The following is a 20687-nucleotide window of genomic DNA, read 5'->3' on the forward strand; positions in this document are numbered from 1 at the left end:
TCTTCTTCTTTGTAACGCCTTCCTCCTCTTCTTACACCTCATGCTTCTTCAATCTGCCATCAACCTAAGATCCGGGGGGCATCGCTGTTCCCCGTGTGATGGCTAGTGAGTTCTTCCCCTCACCTCTTTATACATTATCTTTGAGGGTAATGTTAGCTTCATTCATTCATTCAGTATGCTTAAGAACATTCATATGATATCATGGGGAGTACAAGCCAGACATGCGAGACTGCGGGGATAAGGATATAGCTACCATGGGACATTACTTCCATGTAGGCAATTGTCTATAAAGATAATAGATCGATAATATCTCTGGGATGAAGCAGGATAACCATAGGGTAATGATTGATCGTTGCAAGCTCATATCATTCACCCTTCCTAGTTCTGGACTTCTAGTCCTCCAGTTCCCCAGATTGGATAACCCAGATGCATTTACATTGTTCGGTGGGGGAGTGAACTGCCAAATGCCCAACTCTAACAAGGTCACCAAATTCACATTTGAGTACAAGCACTAAAAGATCTCCCTCCCCTTATTTCTTTGCGCACTTCAACCAAGTCACCAGATCTCACTCACCAAATCCTGCTTACCCATGTTTGATTGATTTTCTATGATTACCAAGCAACATAAAATGTTTTTTACTTTTATAATGTTTTGACTTTCCACATTTAAATTATCTCCCGCCGAGTTTTTTGTAAATTTAGTAAGCAATGAAATATTCTATACGTCAAAGATTTGGAATAGATTCAGACTAATTTCAAATCAAATTTAAATATTGTAAAAAAACTAGTGATTTCTGACTAAATAATTCCAATTGTTGTTTTTCAAAATTTACAAATTACCTGCAATTTTGAGGGTACAAACATAAAATTGCTCCTTGGAATTTTATTTGGTCAAAACTAAATAAATAAATTTGAATTTGGGCCATCTTTTTGGTAGAAAAAGAGATTTGCCTACCATGTGTTTTCTTCAGCTTGTTTGACTCTTTTGTTAGACGGCGGTTTTTTCTTTGAGCTATCGCTAGAGCATGCTTTGACCGTGTATCTATCACGGGTTTTTAGGGGTGCGAATCTATCGTATGAAATTGTTCTAACAAACATTGAAGTTACATTAAAATATTATATCTATGAAATCTAGCCTAAGTACCAGAAGGTTGGACCGAGATTCCGCCTCACTCGTCAATATGAATGCACGACCCATTTTGCGCGGGCACGGGGCGTACATATACGTTGGTTCCTACCGCGTAACCTCCCCGCGCCCCATCCTTTGTATGGCCCGCCCCACTCTGGTTTTTTCCACCGGTCCTGGGAAGCACTAGGACCTTCTCTGAACCCGTTTCTTTGTTTTTTCTTCTATGTCCAAATTTGCAAAAAAAATCATAGATTCGTGAAAATATTTAATTAATAAACCTTTTTATTACTTAAATATTTTATAAAATTACATTTTTTGAATTCATGAACTTTTTTTGAATGTTAGGAATTTTATTGAAATTTTCAATGTTTTTATATTTCTAAGGAAAACATTCTTTTGAAATGCATGGACATATTTTAGAAATCATGACCAATTTTTGAATTGATGAACTCTTTGGAAATATGAGAATTTTTATTAAAATGACTATTTTTGAAATTTGGGAACAATTTTATAAATCATGAAGATTTTGAAAAATAATCAAGAACTTTTTTTGGAATTGAAACTTTTTTGCATTCACAAACATTTTTCAACTTCGCGAACTTATTTTCAAAATCGTGAAAATTAAGGCATATGTGAACATTGTTTTCAAAACCATGAGCATTTTTTGAATCCACAAAATTTCCATGTTTTCCCGAACATTTGTATGAATATTTTTTGAATTTACAAACATTGTTTTAAAAATATGCCTATTCTTTGAAACTGAAAACCTTTCTGTAATACTGATTTATTTTAATGAAAAAAACATTGACACAAAAAACAAAAGAAAAAACAAGATAAAAAAACACGGGCGTCCTGCCCCGCGCATGGGCCGGCCCAAAAACATGTGTGGGGGCAGCAGGATCGTCCTCCTTATTTGATGGTAAATCCTATTACGTGCCTATAGCGCCGTGGAGGCCAACTAGCGCTCACTGCAGCGCCGAGTTGGACCGGCCCATGACTGCACAACACAGCAAACCTACAACACAATTTTTTTTTTGAAAAAGTTGCGCTCTCAAGGATTTACACTCACACCGTTGTGTTATCACACGAGCTCCGCTAAAACTACAACTACTCAACTGTAGAGAATGTGAATAGCGCCAACTATATAAAAACAAGTGCGGCCGCGATATGTATTGTACTCACACCGATTCTAAATAAAAGTCGTTGGAGTGATTTTCCGACCAGGTGAAAAACTAAGGAAATTACATCAACACCCTCACTTAATTTGAATCGGCCATCTCCAAATCGTCTTCCACCTTCGCTCCCCACACTCCGCCTAGCCTTGACCTCCGTCGCCGTGCTCCTCCGCCCCCACCTTTGCAGCCCTGCTCCTCTGGCCTCACTCCCGTGAGATGCCATGGGAGTGGGAATGAGATGCGGGTGACAGTGGGAACGAGATGCCGCGAGAGTGATGTGACAAGGAGAGGGAGAGGGCGGCGACGGGGAGAGCAAAAGGGGGGCGACGAGGAGAGGGACTGGCAAGAGACGAGGAGAGGGACTGGCAAGAGACGAGGAGAGGGAGTGGCTGACTGATCTGGATGTAGAGAGAGAGAGATTTGGAGTGGATGTAGAGAGTGAGTGGGCTGCAGGAACGAGTGGTGGTGGACGAGGGTGATTTTGAAAAGTGGAGAATTTTGTAATGTAACAGAATTTGCACTGAGAAACCTAAAGGACATATATTTAGGTATAGAGGGAGTACAATATACTCCACTATAACACTTCTATTTTTTAATTATTTGGAGAAAAACGTGAATTTGAAAAGGTTCATCGATTTTTCAAAAGTTCATCATTTTTTAGAAAAGTTCACTAACTTGAAAAAAGTTCATCAATCTTGACAAAACTTTCATCGAATTTGAAAAAAAAGGTTCATCGAGTTTGAAAAAAAATTCACAAATTTGAGTAAAAAATCTCATCAAATTTGAAGAAAAGTTCATTCATTTTTTAAAATAGTTCATCAAATTTGAAAAAAAAACATTGATTTTTTTAAAAAAATTATGGAATTTGAAAATACTTCATTGGATTCCCTTAAAAGAATTATCCAATTTGAAAATATTCGTTGAATTAAAAAAAACACTGAATATGAAAAAATTCGTCAAAATTGAGAAAAAACAATTCATCAATTTGAAGAAATTTTTACGAATTTTAAAACATTCATCGAATCAAGAAACAAAAAGAAAAAATGGAAACGGAAAAAGGAAAAAAGAAAGTGTAAAGAAAATGATTCAAGGTTGTGTTGTGGTTAGTGTTGCCTGATCTGGATGCAGTACCGACGCCCGAAGCGTCAAATAGGAATTGCCTTATTTGACGTGCAGGTCGCCAAATCGGAGGTCCCTTATCCTCCGACCCGGCCCAGGCGCTAAATAGGAGCACTCCGCTAGGCTGGACTAAAAGCTCGTAGCTTGCGAGCTTAACGAGCGCTTGATAGTTTAGCTCATTAAGCTCGTAGCTCGCTTTTTAATGAACAGAGCTAATTATTAATTTCAGCTCGCTATGCTTAACGAACGAGCTAACGAGTTTCACGAATAGCTCGTTAAGCTCGTTAGTAACAACACAATACATATTTCTATCTTACGTGACAAAGTTTTTGTAGCACTTCATCTCATCTATTCAATCTAATCAATATAGAAGGTAACAAATTAGTGCATTTATTTGTGTAGTCACCATATTTCATCGTAAAACAACACCAACACACTCGTCATGTAAAACGTAGCACATTATAATTTGTTAACAAGCGCTCATGAGTTTAACGAGATTCAAACAAACTAAGCCGAGCAAGGTTTTCTGCTCGTTAATTTTAATGAGCTTAACGAGCCAAGCCTTAAAAAGCACGAACTTAACGAGTACGAGCTTAACGAGCCAAGCAGCTCGTTAATCCAGCCGTTGAAAGGCCCGGCTGAATATCCACCGAAAGGGCGAGCCAAAAGCAAAAGAGCGACTTCTCAAACCCTGGAAGGCCGAACAGAATGTCTCCTTCAGGGGGAAATAAATATGCTGGGAAACGACCACGTGACCAAGTGCATGCTCCCTATCGTACGTAGCTCAAGGATGGCGAAGTCTACAACTAATACATGTCGAGTTCATCTTTATAATATGTTGATTGATGCTTCCCGGACTGAAATCTCGGATAAGACTGGTCAATCGATCTTAGCACCATCTTTATGGTGGTATTCGTCGTTGCTCGACTTGTCCACCTATGCACGCAAAATGCACCTGATTTGGACCTAGAACAAACATCATCATGTCAGACAACCGAATCTAACTTGTGAGAGAGGAAAATAATGGATACGTAGCCACGTGAGTCTTGATGCATTCCCTAGCTGAACACCAGAGTTATTTCGAGGACAGAGTATGTTACATATAAATATTTTTCAGGATTCCTTTCGAGTTCTAACTCTATACTACGCGACCTAGCGAGCCGTCGCCTCCCAAAAAGCTAGGGTTCTCTGCCTCCCACAGGCGCCGGCGCCGGTCCGTCCCGTCTCCGGTGGCCTTAGGGCCATGGGGGTGGAGTGAATCTCGGCCCTTGCCGGTGAGAGGGCTCTGTTTTTAGATTTTTTTTTTAGCTTTGTCAGGGTTTGTGTCTTGCTGAGGAAGGCGAGACGAGGACGGCTCCCTGAAGATGGAATAAAAGTCTCCCCGCCTAGTCCCCGTTCCGGTGATGCATCTAGCATCGTCGGTAGGCGTATGGAGGTGTGTCTCCGGCGGATCTGTATTTGGTGGATTTGCTTGGATCTGTTTGTCATTCGTCTTCGTTCGTGTGTCTTCAGGTTGGATCCTTTTGATCTACACTCCGTGGCGGTTGCTATTCTGGTGCGTTGGTTCTATGTGGCCCTAGCACGACGACTACTACAACAAGGTTTGCCCGGCTCCGGTGAGGGAGGGGTGATGACAGCGGCGTGCCTTCGGCTCGATTTAGTGCTTGTAGTCGTCGCTAGGTGGTCTACGGATCTGGATGCAATTTTTATTATTTCTAGTGTTCGTTGTACTATCATGATTAAAGATAGATTGAAAGTTTTTCTGAAAATAAATATAAATATTTTTCAGAACAGAGGCTCAAGCTGCTCAACTCGATCACACTTGGGATTGGGGACGAGACTTGCCTGCTCCCTTCCCATGCTCCCATCCGTGCTCCTGCATACGTGGCTTTATTTGATTGGAAAAAAATAAGGTCTGGCCCCACCCCCTGAAAATCAGGGGGGGGGGGAGATGATTAGATTAGAAAAGAAAAAGGAAAAAGAACAGCCGTAGGATGAAGTGGGAGCGGCAGTCAAGCCGGATCCGGGATTGGGCCCCGGTGCATGCCGACATGTCCAAGCCAATCATTCTGCCGTGTACCCGAGAGAAAAAATGATTCTGCCTACATAGCGTTCCTGCAGTTCCGATTTTTCCGTCATTTTTGGAAGAGTGGTACGTCTTCAATCCACAAAGATTTAATCGGCACTACGTACAGAAATCGCTGTGAAGAACTTTCCAAACCACGAGCTACGTCTACGCCACGTCTGTATTCAGTGGACACGATCAGATCAGCTGCACGTAGGATTGGACTGTCGACATGTAATGGCAGTACGTACTCCGTCAGAAATACTGTAGGAAATACGCGTATCGACATGAAGTTGATTGGAAGTGGGCCGCACTCGCAATCGCAGCACAGTGAACTCCATCGATAAGCGCCAGCGACGGCCGGTGCCCCACGCAGGAAATGTCGATCGATCGACATCGGACAGCCGCTGACCCATCGCGACTTCTGACGCCCAAGTGTCTCCATAAACGCACGCTAAAGCAACAACAGTAGAGCGGGGTAGTAAGAAGCCTAACCATTGTCATATGATCATCACTAATCAATTTCCTCTCAAATATAGCAGCAATGCCATCAGCCTCCACCACCGCCGGATGACCACAATCTATATCCATATTGGCCCCTCACTATTTCAGTCAATTAAGAGTGGATCATCACTAATCAATTCCCCTTGTACGCGATGAGGCAAAAAAGACCGACTCAACGGGTTTTCTTTTTGCCATGGCAGCATTAGTTAGAATTTAAAACGTGTCGTCCACTTTCTAAAAATGTACATAACAGATAACTTTATGTAATCCGACATTGCCCTATGTGGGTAGGGGCAGTGGCGTGTGCTAAGGAAGGACGAGGAGGTTGTGTGGTCACAAACTATAGAGTCCAAGAAAAAGGAAGCTATTCCCTTTACCAAGCAGATTCGACCCTTCCCGTCCCATTCATATAATGTGTTGTAATGCTTAAATTTTTTAAGTAATAAAAACACCCCTTTTCGAAAATCCATATAACGTGTTGTGCACATCGATCATTCCACTCGATTCCAACCCGTCTTAGGGCATCTGGGTCGGCATCGATATGTTATTGTTTTCACGGATCATGCGGCGTGTGGACCGATTATCGTGAGTATGCATGTGTGTACCCGAATACACTAGCAGGTTTGTGCCAACACTTCCTCTGGATACAATCAACGATCTTGCTAAAGTTAGCCATCTATCACTATTGTGCCGAGTAATTAGGCGATGGATAGAAGGTGGACCGATGTATATAGTGTAATTTTCTAATAACGATCAATATTCGGATGAGATTTGACATCATATCTACAATTTTGTTATGGTCGATGCAAGATGATTCAATGTCGTGATGCCGTGTGGTCGATCATCCTACCGAGGTGGGGTCATCGTGGTGGGTTGGGGTGAGGCTTATAGATATGAAAAATACATAGATATAGGAGTCTAATTCTCTTTTCTATTTAGGACTTCAATAGTTGGCGAACGTTTGTCACGGAACAACATTTGTGAATAAATTTCATGACAATTTTAATGATAGGGGGTTACAATTTCTTTAGACTAGCATGACAATTGCTTCTTAGAGAAGGCATTTTTCTAAGAAAAAGTGCCATCGCTTGATGTCGATCAAACGGCTGCGAGGGCATTCGCTGGAAGTTCCTTCCTAGTGAACATTCGCCGGTCAGCATTACCGTCCTATTATTTATTTGGATCTCCGGAGAAGCTGCATGTGTATAATTAGGTAATCTTACCCCTGAACTCTGAGTGTGTACCTATAGGAATGCACCATAGGCCTTTTCTTTAGACAAAACAAACTGAGGGACAGTCTCAACTTGCACTCCTTTCCGACCCACTGTATGCCGACATGTCAAGCCAATCATTCTGCGTATGCACGCCAACAGAAACATTCTGCTTTTACCATCCATACAGATACACTCCAACTCCAGATGCGTAAACGAAACTTCGTCGCTGCTTTACCCTGGACAGGTGCCAGCGACGGCCGGTGTCCCACAGAGCAAGAAAATGTAGATCGATCGAGATCGAACGGGCGCTGGCCCATGGCTAGAATCTCGTGACGCCCCAGCTCTCGATAATTCCATTCGCGGCAAGCATACACAAGGGCACAAGGCGTGCGGTAAGCAACAACAATCTCTTCAGCAACTCCAGCGAGCAGCGACTTGCGTAGCAGTACGCGTCCACGATCGAGAGCGTCCATATAATTGAGTCGATTCCTTCTCATTATGAAACATCTCTCGATCGCCATCGCCAGCCATTATTAATCCGCCCACCCGACATGCCCCTACATAGTTAATGGTCGGTCAGTCAGGCCCGTGGTATTGGTAACCACCAGCAGCTGCAGCGCCACCTCAAGAAACGTTGCCATGGCAGAGGCAGAGGCGGAGGGGTCGGCCATGTAGTGGAGCGGCACCGGCCGACCGGCGGAGGCGGAAGAGTTGTCTGGGGATCGACCGATGGTGGTGCACGTGGTGCTGCTCGCCGCGCCGGCGGTCGGCGGGTTCCTCCTGCACGCGTTCAAGTTCTCCATCCTGCTGTGGCCGTTCAACCTCACGCTGCCGCTGCTGCGCGACCTGCCGCGCGTCTGCGCCACGCTCCGGGGGGCTGCGTCGCTCTACGCCGCCGAGCTGCGCGCGTCCCTCGCCGGCCGCCGGCGGAGGGCGCCGGCGCCGCAGCTCGACCGCCAGTACTTCTCCCTCCGCGGCGTGCGGAGACGGCCGGCGGAACGGCTCGTCGACCACGCCATGCTAGCCCTCGTTGACATCTCCTACTGATGCCGCTGCGTTGCCAAGGTGGTTGCATGCCGGAGCTGTTTAATTCCGGCGGTGCTCGGTTTGGATGGAAACGTTGGTTCAGAATTTTCTTTGGATCATGTACATAGGCGTTCCATTTTTTTATTATCTTTTTTCCTGCATTTGTCGGCTGCACTTGTTGTAACTAGTCCAATGTCCTGCGTAATTACACCGGATCTTTTTTGCTATCTTCAGTATTACTCCCCGTCTCAAAATAAGCGACTCAATTTTGTACTAGCTTTAGTATAAAATTAGTACAAAATCGAGTCATTTATTTTGAAACGGAGGAAGTATATTAGATTATCAAGTGAGTGTTAATAACAATGCTATTTGCATGAATATAATAGTACTGATATATTGATGTGGTGATGAACTAATGATTGCCTTACTTAACTATAGTATGGAGGTTCCACTCAAAAAAAATAGTATGGAGGTTCCCAAAAAAAAACTATGGAAGTTCTTCCTTCTCAAAGAGAGATCATTTACATAAATATATTCCCATTTGTTGGAACAACCTTACTTTAAAAATCAGGTATAGCTAGATCTCAGCCAACTGAGACTTAACGCGGTCGACTTAATGTAGTCTTAGTCAAGTGACAAAACATATAGAAAAGATGAAAGAAAGAAAATATTACACTAATCTTCATGTATGATCGCACAAATCGGCCGAGACTTTGTTAAGTATCAGTCGACTGAGGTTTAGCAATCCTGTTAAAACACTCGCATAGATGTGAGATAATGTCGGAAGGCGAGCTATCTAAAAACTGTTAAACCTTGTTACTTCGATAACCCTTAATGGAGGATTGGGGCAGCTGTTGATATATATTTTTGGCCAATAAGACAAATCCGTGTATTCAGCGGACGCATTCAGCTGCACCTTCGACTTGCCGACGACACGTATGTAACCACAGGAATCCGTCTAAAATACGCGGCGGCAGAGCTCAGCCCGAAGTTGGTTGGGAGTGGGCCGCATGGCTGACGAAAAATTATGACCGCGACAACGATCTGCCTCGCACATGGCAGCACGCCAGCACCGTCCTCACTGCCTACACGGATAATTGCCGGTGACGACCGGCCGGTGGCGGTGCCCCACCACAGGGGTAATGTCGTATCGATCGATCGAGATATGGCGAGAATATTTCGACGCCCCAACTGCCAAGTCTTACGCCAAATCCATTCGTGGCGACCGGCGAGACATACGCTAAGCAACAACAACGTCGCCGGCCGCATGCCCTGAGAAGCACCTGAGCTGTCCAGCAGTATTTGTCCACGATCGAGAGCGTCCATATATGCAACTTATTCGATTCCGCAGAATCTTTCTCGATCGTCGCCATCGCTCGCCGGCCGGTCGGTCGATCGATCAGGTCCGCGGCAGCCACCGGCAGCAGCAACACCACCTCAAGAACGTCGGTACGCACAGGCAGAGGCAGAGGGACCGGCCGGCCATGTAGGAGCAGCACCACGACGGCGGCGGCGACTGGCGGTGGTGGAAGAGTTGTTGTGGGGATCGACGATGGCGGTGCACGTGCTGCTCCTCGCCGGGCCTGCGGTCGTCGGCGGGTTCCTGCACGCGTTCAAGTTCTCCATCCTGCTGTGGCCGTTCAACCTCACGCTGCCGCTGCTGCGCCACCTGCCGCGGGTCTGCGCCACGCTCCGGGCGGCCGCGGCGCAGTTCGACGCCGAGCTGCGCGCGTTGCTGAGTGGCCGACGGCAGAGGGCGCCGGTGCCGCAGCTGGACCACCAGTACTCTGCCCTCCGCCCCGTGCAGAGACGGCCGGCGGGACAGCTCGTCGCGCAGGCCATGCTGGCCCTCGTCGACGTCTCATACTGATTCATGCCTCATGTTGGTTGCATTCTTGAGTTGACAGGCCTCCGCGCTCTGGTCTGGCGGAGCTCCTCTTCCATAGGCTAGGCTAGTGGCTCGCCAGTTTCATTCGAGCTTGCTTGCGCATAGGCACATAGCTGTTCCAAAAAAAAAATTGTACCCTTCTATTCGTCAGCTGCGGCGTTTGACTCCTCCGATCCTGCATTGTGATTTGTGAATTTTGTACTCTTTTGTGAAATATGAACTGCAAGGAATTTGGATCGAACGGGACATTCCCTCCTTGATCAAACATATCGACGAGTCAATACAGATTCATGTTGCATGTCCCTTGCAAATTCAGCAAACTCAAAATCTTCTGATGCACTTTTTAGCTTACACTGGACTCAGGGTAACTATTATAAATCAGTTATAGTTCCCATCAATGTCGGCCCCCAAAGAACTCAGATTCTGGCTAACATTCGGGGTCGTGTTGTGGGCAGTTTTCCATTTATATATCTAGGGCTTCCTCTTGGCACTATGAACATTTCATCCGTATGATGCAAAGAATTGAGAGGAGACTCACTGGTTGTTCTATTTTCTGTCCTATGGGGGAAAACCGACTTTGATCAAAAGTGCCTTCTCAAGCATGCCAACATTCCTTATGAGTTCTCTGGCCCTCCCTATTTCTGTGATTGACAAGTCAACAAATACATCAGACATTGCTTGTGGAGAAAATATGGTATGGAGGAACATGGTCGTGCTTGATTTGGAACACTTACTATCCCAATAGTGCACCCACTGACATGGGTTCACTTGATTTGGAACACTTACTATCCCAATAGTGCACCCACTGACAAACCAATGGGTTCATTCTGGTGGGAAGCAATCTTGAAATTACTCCCTGAGTTCAAATCCATGGCCTCTTGTACTGTGGGACAAGGAAGATCTGTTCTTTTCTGGCATGACAAATGGAACAATACACCTCTTAACATCCAATACACTGAATTATTCTCTTTTGCCATTGATAAATGCATCTCTGTTCGACAAGTGGCTGAGACTGAAAGCTTTGAAGAGATTTTGTACAGGCCACTGTCTATTCGGGCCTTTGATCAGTTCCAAGAAGTGCAATTAACATTGAACCATACCAGATTCTCCAATAGTGATGATACATGGCAGTATACTTGGAACTTTGCTAAATTTTCCGCAGCCAAGTTGTACAAGATTTTAATGCAGGGGGGACGGTTTCTCCCATTTTTAATAAGATTTGTAAATCTTCAGTCGTCCAGAGATACAAAATCTTCTGCTGGTTCCTTGCACTTGACATATTGAATACCAGAAGCCTTCTCCATAGAAAATCCTTCTATCTGCCCTCCTACTTATCTGAACTTTGCAATGAGCATGCGGATGAGACCCCCCTTCGCCTTTTCTGGGATTGTAAGTTTGCTCTCCAATGCTGGGATATGATCACTCCCAACAACAAAAAAAGAGACACTGCTGTTCTCCAGGAAATCAACTTGGCTTTGAACGAACTACCCTCCGGCTTGGCTATGAGCATAGTTATCATGAGTTGCTGGCATATCTAGATGCATTGAAACAACAAAATATTCAGGCATATAAGTCCCAACATCACCTCTTGGAAATTTCAACTCAGAAAAGATCTAGAGCTACTCAAATACAGAGCTAAGCAGCAGCTACATCAAGTTCTTCAAGGATGGATTGAGTCAAGATTAGCCTGATTTATTAATCGTTATCATGTTTCCTAGAACAGGCATTGGATAGAGGGATTCATCCATCCCCTTGTAATTTCTTTTACTTTGTACATAATTGTTTTTGGGTTATATTAATGAAAATATACCGCAAAAAAATTACAAATTCATGAGATGGATCGTTGAGCGCTCTTCCTTTATCTCAAATTAAGTGTTTTATTTTTTACACGGTAATAAGGAGTTTATTCCAAGATTATAAAGTTACAATCCAGAGGCACAGGGTCCTCAATACACACAGAAGTACAAGAGTGTGACATGTCAGTCGATCTGCTGTACTATTCTGACCACGTCTAACTTTCTGAGAAACAAACTCTCTGTCCATAGTGAGTGACTTAATCTCAGCAGTTAAATGCCCATATACAGAGCCGTTCATTTGAAAAGATGGACAGTGCCTCTGCCGAGTCAGAGTGGACAAGGACCGGTTTATCTGTTAGTTGGATGGCCAGAGCCATGGCCAGCATCAAGTCATGTATCTCCACTTCAAGGGCCTCAGTGCAGTGGAAAAGTACCCGATATGCTGCAAAAATCATAAACCCATCCTTCCTCCTGAGAATCATCCCAGCTGCCATTAGAGCATCTCCAACAGACGCGCGCGCGCTAAAAACAGAATATAGCGTCAGGTGAGCCAGCTTTTATGCGCGGCGGTGTGCTGGCTCCAGAGATCGCCGCAAAATAAGCGCCCGAGCCGCTCCAGCAGGCGCGCTATATTTCATCTTTTTTCTTAACTACGATTCGATACACATTTGGGTCCGATAGTATAAATGTGAGATAGTTCGTCACATAGCCTGCTCCTACGATACAAAATAGTGCATAGATAGTTCATAACCTTCTCCTACGATAGATAGATAAAACCAAAAACTACTACTATTCGTCATTCTCCGACTCGGACTCTGCCTCGGTCATGTCCTTCTCCGACGTCTGAGCGTAGGCATCAAGGAACCGCTCGTCGTTGGAGTCCCAGGACGACGCATCTCCTAGCGCGATGTTGAATTTAGCGACCGCCTTTCGCGTTCGCTTGTCCTCGCGATAGGCGGTTCGCTCCTCCCTCCTCTCCTCCCTCTCCGCCCTTCTCTCGGCGAAGAACTGTTGCTCGTTGATGTCGTCTTGCGGGAAGCGTTGGCGCCACAACGCCATGGCTTCCTCGTCCATCTCGGCCAGGCTGAGACGGCGCTCCCGCCTCCGGTTCTCGCGACGATCCTCGTCGGTGATAAGCCGCGGGGGAGGCGCCAACTCCTGCGCCCGCTCCCGCGTCGCCACGTCCGGGAAGTTCATCGGCCACGCCGCGGCGTCGTACGCGCGAGCACCCTCCTGGGCGGTGTCGAAGGTTCCGAGGCCGAGGCGTACGTCGCCGGACCGAATCTCGAAGGAGTAGGTGCCGAACGGATGCACGCGGACGCCGCGGTAGCCCGAAGCTCCCCGGCGGCGTGGCGGCATGATGGCGCGGTGGTGGCGTGTCGGTGGCGAGGAGAGAAAGCGGTAGAGGGAGCGACGAGAGAGCGGCAGAGGGCTGCAATTTTATAGGCGCGCCGGACGCGGTGCGCCAAATCTAGCGCGCGAGCTCCCACTTTTTTCCCATACGCGCTAGTTTCCCGTCTCCGTTGGAGCGCGCGAAAACGTCCCCCGCACGCTAAAATGCTAGTTTACCGCGCGCGTCTTTTGACGCGTCCGTTGGAGATGCTATTAAACCATCATGGACACAAAATGATCCACCCATGGAAAGGGCTGCCGAGTTTGTCGGTGGAGGACTGCAAGGAATTTAGATAGAACGGGGCATCCCACCTTGAACAAACATTTTGATGAGGCAATCCAAATTCATGAGGTCGATAACTGAAGATTTTTGCCTTTATCTGGAATTAAATGCTGATAATCAGATGAGTGCTAACTGGACGATTCATAAATGTGCACATTTTTGTTGGCAGGGCAGTTTTTATTACTAAGCGCCTCACATTTTTATTGGATGCCATTTTTGTCAATAATAGGATGACATTTTATTTATTGAGAGGACAACATTTTTTTATTACAAATAGTGTTAGAATAAATTCGAGGCATATCGTCGATCGTCCGAGGACAATGCAATCACACGAGCACGACTCCGAGATTTGTTAACGAGGTCCGCCGATATGGCTACATCCCGGGGCCTGACTACGGGCGCTCCTCCCCGTGACACCGTCACAATACCGCACACCGGCCACTCGGGCGCCGGCACACGCTGCCGGCTCCCCCTTCCGCGCCTGTGCTATTATGTTGACATAGGTTACATCGTGTGTCTACCCTCCATTATACATGAGAGGCCTAGGATACAGGTGTCCTACTAGGACACCACATCCTATGTAAACACAATACAACTCATAGTCCAACTATAACCTATCTTGTACACAATATTCGACACAACTCTAACAAACTCCACCTTGACGAATATTCTCCACCACCTTAAATTCGTCAATGTGTCAAACTTTCATGTACATTGGACTTGAGCTTCTCTCATTAGTACCGCTGCTACTCCAAAGACTCCATATGACTCCACCTGCAACTTGTAGTCCCTTCTTTTCTTGACCACTGTCAACACTCGAGCAAAATTAAGTCCCTCTTTACTCTAGTGTATGCTCCCAACTTCCAGAGCTCCATTCAATGCCATCACACACTGATCACTTGTTCGCACACGAACACATCACCATGTACCCTCGACGCCGGGGGTGATGCACCGCAGCTCACGTCGAAGGAGACCAGGCCGGAAGCGCGGTACGCAGGTAATCCGGTGGGTGCTTTTGAAGACCCGAAACCCCGCACGCCCGGGAGGGACCCCGTCTGGACGTGCGGCGGCTATGGGCTGCCCTAGGTCGGCCTGACCACCCCTAGGGCCTCGAGGTTCGCCGCCCTGCAACAAAAAGAACAGACGAAGAACGAGGAAGAAGAAGAACTAGGGTTAAGTAGAAAAGATAAAAAATAAAAAGTGGTAAATGATTTGATCGATTATGTGTTGTTCAGTCGGCCGTCACCTCTTAGGTATATAAAAGGCGGCTAGACTTCCCGTGCAAGGAAAAGATTTGGATTCACGTCCAAAACCCTAGTCAAATTCGGATTGGTTTTATCCGAACTTTCCAAAACTGTTCGGTCTAAAACTGGCTGCACCTTGCAGGTCTTTTTTGTGGTGGTAAATGACCTCGGATGGAAACGAGTCCAAAAGCAATCTTGACCGTTTCGACGAGACGAACAACTTTCATGTTGAACGTTTTTTCATCAGAGGTCATCTCGAGGGTCAAACGCTCGCGCAAAACAGCTCATTATTCACGCAGCTCATCAGACATACCCACAGATGTGTCTGGTTCCGGGCGTCATATTTTGCTCACTGGAGGGTCGCGCTGTGCGGGCTCTAACTTTTGCATACGACCTTGGATTGGGATGATCTTTATATGGAAATCAATCGATTTGATGAGACGCACAACTTTTGTGTTGAAACTTTCTCCATTTGAAGCTATCTTAATTGGGTTTCTAACCATTCTTTAATCTGGTGTCGACATGAGCATCTCTGAACTTGTCATAACTTTTACATCCGAGCTCCGTTTTAGACCATCTTCATATTCATCTTGATCTTCTCGAAGAGAGCCATCTCATGGTGACTTTCAATAGTAAGTTTGAATTAATCTTGACATAGCTTCAAGCCACTCTTTATAATTGTGCCACTTTTGAGCGTCAACACATGCCCCCCTGTTTTTAGGTAAAGCTAGCGTGCCAAAAAATAACTTGTACCAAGCTTGTTCTAAGGACGATGTCAACACTCCATCGGCCATTTATATGTTCTTAGGACGATAAGTATATATCGGCCATGTCTTGTGTGAACTTTCTGATGCAAGCTTGGGTGAAACCTTCTCAGCTTCATAACAATCCGATGATAAGGTTTCATAGATATGTATCTCAAAGCCATCCTCCGAACCATATTATTCACCTTTTCGCTAGGATTTTGCAGATAATCAAGAATGAACTTCCTCCAATCCTTGCTTTGCCTTATCTCGCTCTCCAATCGAACTAAGGACGATGTTGGAGTACTACACCGGCCATGCATTGACATAATCTTAGGACGATAGATAAATATCGGCCATTACCATGTAAACTTCATTCAAAGCACATATAGCCAAAATAAACAAATGAAATGACAAATCAAGTATTTCGGCCCTTTGGATCAACAATAAACTTGTAGCTAATCAAATGTATAGTGACTTGGTAATACCCTTTCATGACGTAAGAAATTATATTGCATCCATGGGCCCATTGAGGGTTACCAATCATACCTGATGACGAATTCCATGGCATAGGCGTTAATGACCTAGTTGAAGAATATGGATAATGTGTAGACCGAAGATGCTGAAACCTTCGGCTTGGCCCTTCATAGTTTTCACTCTTTTCCTTCTTCACCTTTACCGCACGTCGTGTAATGGATGCTTTCACATAATTCTTATTTTGAGTACTTCCTTTAGGAACCCATGCCATGTTTCTTTCTTCAAGTTCTTGTGCACTAAGTTTTTGTAATTTCTTCTTTTGCCAATATGATAAGCCGAGTGAGCACCCCGGCTGTGATTTTGTTTGAAGTAATGGCAATTCTTCTTTTACCTTGCCCACTCTCAACTTCTTCTCTTCAGATTTGACACTTGATTGACTTGCCTCATTGCCTTTAGTAGCCAATGTCTACACTTTAATTGGCTCTTTGTTATTTGAGATCAAATCTGAAGTAGCACACTTACGACCATCTCTTTTCATGCGGTAAACTTTCTTGACCACCTCTTTCTTCTTCCATGAGCTCTGGACCAATTCCTTATGATTGAAACGGTCTTTGACGTGTGATTTTTCAAATTTTGATCTTCTCGGAGCTGCATAATATTGGTGAGATGGTCTAAAATAAGATGGAGAATGTGCCCTTGTATCATACCTGTCCCATGATGGATATAGATTTACATGAGCATAAGGAGGCATCCACGGCATTGGCATTGGCGTCCCAAAATAAGGATATGAATATGTTGCATTAAAATTCTCAGTTTGCCAATACCAATCCTCATATTTGCGCCTTGGGGCTGATCTTGGTTTCTTTGCATGCTTTGGCCGATAAGTATTCTTCTCTTCACTCTTCTTTTGATATTTATCCAATGGTTCAGCGAAGGTGATTTTTGATCTCTTACACTTGCGCTTATTTCGGCCTTTGTTTTCTTCTGGTTTTCTTTCGTCGATCATTGGATTTGCTTGCTGCCCCCAGTCCTTGGCGTCTCTATTGTAGCTTCAATGGAATTCTCGCCCTCAAGATTGTGTTCATTATGCTTTTCAACAACTTCTTTACTTGAAAGCTTGATGCCATCACCTGTAGTTTTTACCTTCTCTTTAAATGGATCGACTTGAAGCAACCGATGCAAAAACTTTTTGCCATCGGGACCAATCGGAATAGACTGGTCATCTCTTAGTGTTTCAACAAACTTCAATCGTCCTTTTTCAATGGCTGATTTAACTATTTGACAAAACCTTTGCAGTCCTCAAAATTATGCTTGGACGAATTATGCACTTACAATACATTCGTCCTTGGATTGATGGCTTAACATGGTGATCAAGAATTGTAATGTAATTATTTTTCAGCAACAAATCAAATATTTGATCACACATGCTTGAATTGAAGGTATACTTCTTGTTTTCTAGCCGATCTTGCTGTGTGAACGGCTTTGGAGATAAGCAAACGAATGGTTCAGGTTTGGAATCTCCCCATTCGGCTATGCATTGTGTTTTCCACTCTATATCCGATGTCTTTGGATAAGATATTATATTGGCATCAGTTTTCTCAACAGAATTTAACCTTGGCTTTAAATTTATGAAACGAAGATATTTAGAACATACATGTCTCAGTTGAGACCAAGTGCAAGCCAAGTACGAAATAAGCAAAGCTACCCAACTAGATATGAACTTTAGATAAAGCAACGGGGAAAGCTTTGGCTGTAACAATAAGTCATTATCGGTCTTTATAAATGGCGCAATGGATTGACCGATATGTTCCATAACAATTTTATTGCTAACAAGTAAATTATCCTTTTTCATTGGTCTTTCAAAATTACTTATGAGAATATTTCTTATAGATGCATCAATAATGAAGTTGCAACCAAATCTGAAAATAGGTAAATTACTCGCTATGCATACCTCTTCAAATACGTTGGGAGAGCATGATGGTGGTGTGACTTGAACAATATCTAGCTTCATCTTTGGATGACTCTCCAACACCTTTTCATCATCTTTTTCTTGATTCCATGCAGCATTACTTTGAAGATCCTTGTCAGCCGAACTTTGTTCAGCTACTTGCTCTCGTCCTTGAGGCTTGTCAATTTCTACGGCACGAAACTCATAGGGCAGGAAGTAGATTCCATTAACTTCAGAAAAATCAAGCACCGCTATTTTCCTATGCTTGCCATGCCCTTTCTCAGTGATGCTTGCCTCTTTGGATTTGATTGATTCGAAATATATACTACTTGGTTCGGCTTTTTTCAACCAAATCACTTTTATTTTCCGAATCATCATTCCTTTTATCGGTTATATCAATTGGCAATGCTTCTTTTATTTGACCAATTCTTTTTCTATTTGTTTCTGGCGGCGAGCGGCAAAATTAGCTTTAAGCTTTTTCTCAATTTCAGCCCACTCCGGATATGATTGCCCCCCAATGCTTTTAGATTCTTTCGGCAATGACACAGGGGTGTTGCCGAAATTTTGCAATTGTGTAGGGGGTGTATAATATGATGTAGTACTAGGCGAAGGCATATGCATTGTTGTAAGACCATACTTTTGCTCGCCAATTTTATCAATTGGCAAAGATTCATCTTCTTGCAAAACTCTAGCTTTTATTGCGGCATAATCAGGAAATAGCCCCTTTTCATGTTGTTCAAGTCAAAGAGCACTAATTCTCTTATTTTGGGCTAAACTCTTCAATGCAGCCACCACTATCTCATCTTCTACAATATTGGGCACAACCGCTCCTGTAAAATTTACATTTATTCGGCTATAACCAGGAAGGTGTGAAGCCGAATTATGAGCATCTACAGTTGTGTATGGTGCCGAAAAATTACTAACATGAGGTGTAGCATATGACGGTTGAGAGTAACTAGCCGAATAACTAGTAGTAGCATGGCCAATTCTCCCATCCATCGGCAAGGTTGGATTCACATATTGCAAATTAGTTGCCGATGAATAAAAAGGTGAAACACTTTCTTGTATGCTATTGGAAATTTTAACATGGGGTATTTCAAATTGATTAACCAAACCCATCATGTTGTTCATCGGCATATGGATTTGTAGGGTTGTCGATGCATGAAAGTTTGGATACATATGTTGTACGTTGCTAAAATCATAAGAATTTGAAGCATGAAGATTATTTTGCATCGGCCCATGCGCATAATTAGATGCATGATTGATAAAACTAGGGCTAGCCGATACATTATGCTCATTAGGTGATCCAGCAACAACATATGGATTATTTGCATCTACAAAAGCGAATTGGGTATTCATATTACCTTTGTAAATTGCAGCAACTTGATGACGATCTCTTCGTCGCAAGAACGGTTGGAGACCGTTCAAAGCTTCGTCCCCAGCGGAGTCGCCAAAAAGTGTGTTCGCACACGAACACGTCACCGTGTACCCTCGACGCCGGGGGTGATGCACCGCAGCTCACGTCGAAGGAGACCCGGCCGGAAGCGCGGTACGCAGGCAATCTGGCGGGTTCTTTTGAAGACCCGAAACCCCGCACGCCCGGGAGGGACCCCGTCTGGACGCGCGGCGGCTATGGGCTTCCCTAGGTTGGCCTGACGACCCCTAGGGCCTCGAGGTTCACCACCCTGCAACAAGAAGAACAGACGAAGAACGAGGAAGAAGAAGAATTAGGGTTAAGTAGAAAAGATAAAAGATAAAAAGTGGTAGATGATTTGATTGATTGTGTGTTGTTCAATCGGCCGTCACCCCATAGGTATATAAGAGGCGGCTGGACTTCCCGTGCAAGGAAAAGGTTTGGATTCACGTCCAAAACCCTAGTCAAATTCGGATTGGTTTTATCCGAACTTTCCAAAACTGTTCGGTCTAAAACTGACTGCACCTTGTGGGTCTTTTTTGTGGTGGTAAACGACCTCGGATGGAAATGAGTCCAGAAGCAATCTTGACCGTTTCGACGAGACGAACAACTTTCATGTTGAACGTTTTTTCATCGAGAGGTCATCTCGAGGGTCGAACACTCGCACAAAACAGCTAATTATTCACGCAGCTCATCAGACATACCCACATATGTGTCTGGTTCCGGGCGTCATATTTTGCTCACTGGAGAGTCACGCTGTGCAGGCTCTAACTTTTGCATACGACCTCGGATTGGGATGATCTTTATATATAAATCAATTGATTTGACGAGACGCACAACTTTCGTGTGGAAACTTTCTCCATTTGAAGCTATATTAATTGGGTTTCTAACCATTCTTTAATCTGGTGTTGACATGAGCATCTCTGAACTTGTCATAACTTTTACATCCGAGCTCCGTTTTAGACCATCTTCATATTCATCTTGATCTTCTCGAAGAGAGCCATCTCATGGTGACTTTCAATGTAAGTTTGAATTAATCTTGACATAGCTTCAAGCCACTCTTTATAATTATGCCACTTTTGAGCATCAGCATCACTAACCTGTGTGAAAATGAACAACTCACATATTGGGTGTCACACATAAGAGTTACCTGAACTCAAGTCGCCGCTCCTTTCTTGACCGCCTGTCTGAAACTTGAAGAAATTTCACCGTTGCTTGTAGTCACCCGGAGTCAAATTCGCAGTCGTCTCATCACATGTATGACCACCAG

General features: G+C 44.5%; 2 protein-coding genes across 2 annotated transcripts; both read left to right on the forward strand.

Moving 5' to 3' along the window:
• Window positions 1-7431: 7431 nt before the first annotated feature.
• Window positions 7432-8648, forward strand: LOC123050376 (uncharacterized). The gene has a single exon (XM_044473180.1). The coding sequence runs from the start codon at window positions 7936-7938 to the stop codon at window positions 8251-8253; it is 318 nt and encodes a 105-aa protein (XP_044329115.1). The 5' UTR covers window positions 7432-7935; the 3' UTR covers window positions 8254-8648.
• Window positions 8649-9343: 695 nt separating this feature from the next.
• LOC123050377 (uncharacterized) lies at window positions 9344-10357 on the forward strand. The gene has a single exon (XM_044473181.1). It carries the CDS (start codon window positions 9785-9787, stop codon window positions 10100-10102), a length of 318 nt encoding a protein of 105 aa, XP_044329116.1. The 5' UTR covers window positions 9344-9784; the 3' UTR covers window positions 10103-10357.
• Window positions 10358-20687: the final 10330 nt, after the last annotated feature.

This window comes from Triticum aestivum, chromosome 2D, assembly GCF_018294505.1.
Source record: "Triticum aestivum cultivar Chinese Spring chromosome 2D, IWGSC CS RefSeq v2.1, whole genome shotgun sequence".
NCBI classification, from domain to species: Eukaryota; Viridiplantae; Streptophyta; class Magnoliopsida; order Poales; family Poaceae; genus Triticum; species Triticum aestivum.